This window comes from Leucopleurus acutus (assembly GCF_964270905.1).
Source record: "Leucopleurus acutus genome assembly, chromosome: 4".
Lineage (NCBI taxonomy): Eukaryota > Metazoa > Chordata > Mammalia > Artiodactyla > Delphinidae > Leucopleurus > Leucopleurus acutus.
In genome coordinates this window covers 114665966-114673120 of record NC_139146.1, presented here as the reverse complement: position 1 = coordinate 114673120, position 7155 = coordinate 114665966, and the positions used below count along the sequence as shown (strand labels likewise).

Sequence of the window (7155 nt, the reverse complement as noted above, 5' to 3'; positions counted from 1 at the left end):
TCCTTTACTTTATATCTAAAATAAATTTTGCCCTTACATATTATTCCATCTAAATCGTAAGTGCTTAATAATTTAAGTAAAAACGTATGACAAATGCATCAATATGTTGCAATATATGACATTTTTAAAAATGTACTTTGTTTTGGGGAAAGTGAAAATACGTGCATTCAAAAGAAAACCTCTTAAACACCCCACCCAATCAAAAATCCACCATCTTGTCTCGTGTGTGTGTGTGTGTGTGTGTGTGTGTGTGTGTGTGTGTAGTGTAGGTCACGGGTAAACACTTGGATGTAAAGGTTGGGGGGGGCAGAGCACGTGTGTGAGTGTGTGTGTGTGTCTGGGTGCGATGTTTCAGGTCACAAGGAGGTGGTGGATGTCCTCGTGTGTTTGCTCCTGCAAGGCTCGACTGTGCGTGTGCGCGCGTGGAAAGCTGGAGTCCTTTCCGTGTCAATTATGCGAAGTCATGTGCCTGGAGAGGTGGTGGCGCTCCCTGAAGGACTCATTGCAAATGGGGCACTTGAGTTTCTCCTCCCGTCTTCGTTTCACCAAGGGCTCCATGGCGTACTCCTTTTTGTGATGCGACCTCATGTGGTACACCAGGTCGGAGGTCATGCGGAAGGAGGCATTGCACTTGGCGCACCAGTTCTGCGCGGGCAGACACAGAGAGGTGAAGGAGGGCGGCAGCAGCGTGAGCGCCGAGGGCAGCTGCAACTGCAGGGGCCCCGCGGCCGCAGCCGCCGCGGCCGCCGCGGCGGCGGAGCTCTTGGGCCAGAAGGCGGTGGCGTAGAGGAAGGGGCTCTGTTTGGGCAGCCCGCCGCCGCCACCGCCACCGCCGCTCGGCAGAGACCCGCAACCTCCGTTCAGGTCCGCAGCTCCTTGGAGCTTCACGGCCAGAGGATCGGAGGCGGCGGGGTACAGTCTGGTGGGGCCCACACCGTCTCCGGGGTGGCAGGGCTCGAGCGCGCTCAGCTTCTGGCCCAGCACCAGCGGGGACAGCTGAGAGAAGGAGCGCGCCGGCTGCGAGAAGGCGCTTTTGCGCTCGTCCGACGCTGCGCCCTGGCCGCCGCCCGCCCCGCCCGCGGTCCCAGCGCCTGCACCGCCCCCTGCGCCGTTGCCGCCCGCACCGCCCAGCTGCTGCACTGAGGTGAAGGCGCTGCCCCGCGCCGGGCTGCCGCCCTCCAGCCGGCCGGGCAGCGCTCCCCCGGGCCGCGGGGCCAGCAGCTTCTCGGAGCCAGCCGGCGACGCGGCCACGGGCGTGGAGGAGCCGCCGCCGCTCGCGTCCTGCTCCTCGGCGGCCATGCTCCCGCCGTCGGCGGTCGCCTCCTCCTGCACACCGGCCGCTCGGGACGCCTTCTTCACCTCCACGAAGGCGCTGCGCTTCGCCTCGCCTGTCTCCGGGCTGGGCGGCGCGAACAGGCGGCTGTTCTCTTCCAGGCCGAAGTAGCTGCCCGAGGCGCGGTACTGTTGGGGCGTGCACACCAGGTCCTCCTTGGAGGCGGGCGGGGGCCGCTCGGCGAAGCGGCCCCGGCCCCCCACCAGCCCCGCGCCGCCGCCGCCGCCCTCCGCCGCCTCCTCCGGGAATTTCCTCTTCCCTTTGCCCACGCCCGCGGCGTTGCCGTCGGGACTCAGCTCCGCCCCCTGGTGGTCGCTGCAGCCGCTGAGGCTCCTCACTGGGGAGCAGCTGCTGGCTCCCCCGGAGTTCTCCAGCTCCCGCGCCAAGTTGTGAAAGTCCGTGGACGGCTTCGCGCTGCTGCTGCCGCCGCCCGCCGCAGGCGGGTTACCGCCCTCGGGGGAGGGGGCCGGGTAGTGGTGGACCGGGCCGGCTTTGCAGAACTTGGGGCTGGGACCCAAGGGTGCCTCCTGCGGCTGCGGCGGCTGCTGGTCCTTGCCGCCGCCGCCCCCGTGATCCTTGGTGCCCACGCCGCTGCCTTGCTCCTCTCGGGGGCTCACATCAACGCTGTGAAGTCTCTTGGGGCAGCGGAAGCGCAGATGCGCCACATAGGGAAACTCAAACTGGAAACGTTGGCTGCATTCCAGGCATGTGTAAGGGGACGACCCTGCTTAGTGAGCAAACACCACATACACACAATTGCGCGCGCGCGCGCGCACACACACACACACACACACACACACACACCACATGATTACTCAGCATCGTCTCTAGGCCAGTTTGCCATCACCCCCTTCACAAAGCCACCTTCGCTTCTCAGGGCCTGAGTGCCTGAGTACAGAACATCGTGAAAGACCCGATCTAACTTTCCCTCATGATTTGAGGGGAGTGCAGTCATTAAGCCAAGCGTGCCCCGAGTTATCCTCACCTAGCTGTCCCAGCTTCATTCCGGACTATATCTCAGAAGCTCCCTATGAGGCACTCCAAGGGAGGAAAGGCGCGCCGAGGCGCCAGAGTGAGCCCCGCCGCTCCCTGCGTCGCTCCCCCGCTAGCTAAGGGCCCAGACGCAGGTCGAGAGCCAACCTACCATTCATTTTGCTGTGGGATCTAGAGGGGCAGAGCAAGAGTAACTCAGTCAGTTCTTTCCCGTACCAAACTAATAACTCCTCATCTTTGGCAATCCTGCGGAGAGAGCGGTAAAACAGCTGTCCGTTTTTTATGTAGGCTTCAAGGTTCTGCTCTTCTTTATCTCTGGCTGATTGGACCAAACGCAGCCACATCAGACCTTCTGAGGAACCATTCGCCGCTGAGGTGTCTACCTACAGTTTAGAAAAAAGAAAGAATACAAGAAGGAAGGGGATGAGGGAGGGAAACTCTTGTGAGAGAATGAAGCCACAGGAGCCAGGGCCATTTCCTCTGTTATTCTTTCCCAAAGAATTATCTGAGGTCAAGCTTGCAAAAACTTGACCCGAGTTAACATCCATCGTCATGTTTGTGGCCGGCAGGCAAGATAATGTTCCTAGGAAGCTGCATCAATTATGTAGATTATTTAAGTCATCGTATATTGGTTGAACACCAAGTTAGCAAATTTCTTCTTACAATTCAAATTAGTGTTAACCTCTTGAGAATTGATTGCTAAATTATATCACGTTGCAAAAGTATGGGGAATTTTCTTTGTTTTAGAAGTAAAAAGCAGGCTTAGGTTTTAAAAATTATTCTGTGGCATTCACTCATCTTCCTAATTTTGGCTTAAACAATTAATAGTTCTTTGTAAAGAAAGAATAGGAAGTGAGAGGACTTTTCACACTCAAACATATGACTTTAATGATGTTTCATTGTCAAAATATTAACATTTTTATTTAAATACAAACTCTAGGCACTAGCTAGCTTAACCAGAAAGAGTAATATTCCAGGGAACAAGAGGCCTCTTGGGATTGGAAGGCAAATGCACCCAATATTTATAATAAAAGTACTTATAGCAAGTACTTAGTATGCAAATAGCCTCAACCCTAGTGAAACCTCCCGAAATGTTAAGGAAGTGGTGGTCATCTCCAGGAAAGCCCAGAATTGAGGCACTGATTTAGACATATCTGGCATTCAAAATCAATTTTTGTCACTTATTTTGGAAAACCAGTTGACAATACTTCTGAGTTTGATTTTCCTTTTCTAATTTTTGGTGTGTAAAATAGAATGGCACGTATCACTGCATTTTCTACATTCAGAACCTGTCTCAGCTTGCCATTAGAATGATTCTTAGTCCATTTTCAAAAGGATATTACCTTCATAACCCTACACAGCATCGGCCAAGACTTACCCGGAAGATATAAGGGACCGTTCTCTTGTCGGTGGACTTGAGAGCTATGAAAGCTATGCTGTCGTACAGGGAAGTATGGCTCAGGACGCAGGGACCGAATATAGCGTTCTCAGGGATGTCGCAGGTGGTGTAAACGCTGGTAAAAATATCTGTCAGACATTGTTGGACAGCTTTGGCATCTCCATCCCAGATGCCTCTCTGGATGCCCGAATCCTCCATCACTGAAGACAGATACACAGGGCAATTGAAGCGAGTTACATTACTCCTTTTGCCTCTATGAATCCAGGCAGAACGTTTTGACTACTAGACAGATTTTTCTTGAATTTGCCTGGTTTTTGCATCGCTCTTATTTCAAAAATAAAGCCAATGGCAGATTAAATCTGGCATATTACAAAGATGCCAATGAAGAGCACTTTCTTTTCCTTTAAAAATTATAAAAAAAAATTGTGATGGGGGAGCTCAGAGCGGACTGACTGCTAGAGAGAAAGAAAAACTGGGCTAGGAAAGAGAAGATCGCTTTTTTCATTACCTTGGGGGAGGGAGAAAGAAGGGAAGAACAATAGGATTTTTTACTAGCCTATAGACTTTCCAGACTGAGAGAAACTTCTAACCTTTGAGAGAAAGCTCCTCTCTTCTACTCTTATGTATTGAACTGGGCGCCGGGGAGCTGATTTTATTCTATTTTTTCTTCCAAAGAGGGGAGCAGCATTTGCGAGCAGGCGGAGACAGCAGAGCATGGCGAATGGATTTCAAGTAGAGTGTCAGGGCCACTGATTCCATGTCAGCTAACCTTTCTCTGCAGCCTACAAGAGGGGACGTGTGTCTGCTCATTTCCATAATCCAACACTGTCCCTCCGAGGGCTTTAATTAAAAGCAGCAAGCAGAGGTAATTATTTTTTTCTCGACACGCTTATTTATGGATGAGGGTGAATCCCAGTTACCTTGTTATACAAGGGGGTGGATAGAGTCGCATGAGCCTCATGAAGTGTGCAGGTATAAGGCAGGACTGAAGGGTCCCCAGTCTGAAATACCGCGTGTGTAATGATTGGTGAATGCTCACTCCCCCAGATAGGACCTTGTCTGGGCAAGAGGGGGCAGCCCCGCTTGAGTAGACCTCGGTGGGCTCTCCAGCTGTTTAATCCGCAGTAATTCAGAAAGTGATGCCCCGATGGAGAGCTCTCTATTATTAAGCTGTCATAAGGAGACATTTTCCTTTCTTTGCCACTGGACACCCCCACACACACAAGACTTATCATTAAACAAACAAACAAAACAAATCTTTAAAATTTAAAGTGGCTTTAAACTAACTGCATTGTTTACTCTTTCTGACTGATTAAAAGATTCCTCCAAGTTGTTTTTTTTTTTTTCCTAATAACGTCTCCATAGGCAGTTATTTAAGTATATTTTGTACAATTTAAGTAGCAGGAAAGGGAAACCTAATTCTTTTCCTCAGAAGCTGTTCTTCATGGAATAATATTAGTCATGTTCATTTTTATCTTAATGTCTATTAACCAATTAATCTTGCAAATGTGATTACAAGGTAGTGCTTTTATTTATTTTTTTTCTTTCCAGCTAACAGAGCATGAAACTTTGGTCAGCCTCTTTTCCATTCACTCTGCTACATCCCTCAAATGTCAAGTATGGGCTGTATATGCCAGGCAGGAATAAGAGAAATTATCCATACAGTAGAAACTTACTTTATTATGCTACAGCATCTATCCCTGGGCATTTTACCCAACACAAGGTAGCCCTTCTGATTCCAACTGCAAATTTAAATACATTTTAAAAAATCCCTCAGAATCTCTCAGAACGTCCTTTTCAACGGAATCCTATTCTCTCCTTTTCAATTTCCTCAATTCAGCGTTTTATGCTCCAATTTTTCTCTTCCTTTTAAAAGTCTCTTTCACACAAGCGTTTCATTGTGCCGAGAGGTCGCCCCGTCACTTCGGGCAACAGCAGGGACCAATCATTAAAATGCAGTTCTACCTAACAATACGGTGAAAAGATCCTCGCTACGCCGCGCTAATAGGGGTTCGCGTCGCCACGGCGGCCGCCACGAGCCTCGAGTCGGTCACAATACAACTGGGCGAGAGCCTGGGCTCTGCCGCCCGCGCGCGGTCGCCTTTGCCACCTAACCTTTCACAGTTCTGCATCCTCCTCTAAGCCCGGGTTCTCAGACGCCCGGGGGATCCTCCCAGAGCCCGCTGGGCTCGCCGAAAGCCGTCGCTGCTGCCGGCCGCTCGCCCTCCCCCGTAGGCAGGCATTGTCTGGCGGCCGCGCGCTCCCCTGTCGCTGGCTTCTTCGCCAAAGGGCTCTCCACCCCTCCTCCCTTTGTATAACCCTATTGGCAGTAGAGATCCCGTCAATAATTATCCCCCCCCCCCCTTTCTGGATAATGAGAAGACGGAGGACAAAATGTTCCACTCTCCCCACCAAACCTGCCTTCCTCTCATCCTCCTCTCCCATCAATGCAAATAGACTTACCAGGAATAAGGTCAGGATCAAATCGCCCAAATAAGGCCACCTGGAACCGGGAGATGCAATCGAGTGTTTCTTTTGCCTACTGTATCAATGTATTTCCATGTCAAGAGGTGTTGGTGTTGCTGTCTTGTAGGCTCTGCCTAAAGAGAGGAGAGAGAGATGGAGAGACGTGGAGAGAGAAATGAGGGGAGAGAGAGAGAGAGAGAGAGAGAGAGAGAGAGAGAGAGAGTTGTACAGATGGACCCGATGCAGTGACTGACTGGCACGCAGACACACACTTTTTGTTTGCTGCACATAATCTGCCCAATGACGCGTGACAGCCCACGTCCCCTCCCTTTAACTCTTTGCTGGTCTGGGAGCTCCCTACGGCGGCGCCGCCTGCCTGGAAACCTTCTCTCCGGCCTGCCCGCGCCCCGCAGCCCCGAGCGCTTTCGCCAAGTGGCAACGCCTCTCCGAGCGCGGCCCGGCCCGCCTCCTCCTAAAGCCTCGGCCTTCTGAGAGTGGTGGTGGTGGTGGTGGGAATCAGTTTTGGGGTTGGAAATGGAAGTACCAAAAGACCTGGAGAGGGCCTTTTCCCGTTTCGCTTGGCACCTGGAGAACCTCTGGCAGACAGCTGGCCACTCAGCGCGCGCACGGATCCCGCGCGCATTGCCTGAGTCTGAGTTCTGTGAAGGGAAAGGGGGCTGCGGTTTAGCCCCGAGGGATTCTCTGGCCCTCCAGCCGCGGCTGACACGAGCAGCTAGTTGCCAGGGGGTGATAAACCGGCGTTAGCTCTCTCCAGGAGCGCTCACACTACCAAGCCCCCACGAGCAAGATTCAGAAAGGGTGCGCTTTGGTGAGAACTTGGCTCAGTCTTTCCTTGAACACGGAGATGGGTAAGAGGGATGGGGTAGGGACGCCGCCAGACCTCCGAAAGGGATTTACAAGGGTCTTTTGGTCCCAGCACACACTTACCTGGGCGGGGTAAGGG

General features: G+C 52.3%; 1 protein-coding gene across 1 annotated transcript; it reads right to left on the bottom strand.

Moving 5' to 3' along the window:
* Positions 1-447: 447 nt before the first annotated feature.
* On the bottom strand, positions 448-3923 carry PRDM8 (PR/SET domain 8; the record flags this gene model as incomplete). Its single annotated transcript, XM_082838020.1, has 3 exons — positions 448-2057; positions 2478-2709; positions 3705-3923. The coding sequence occupies 3 exons, from the start codon at positions 3921-3923 to the stop codon at positions 448-450; spliced, it is 2061 nt and encodes a 686-aa protein (XP_082694146.1).
* Between the last annotated feature and the right edge of the window lie 3232 nt (positions 3924-7155).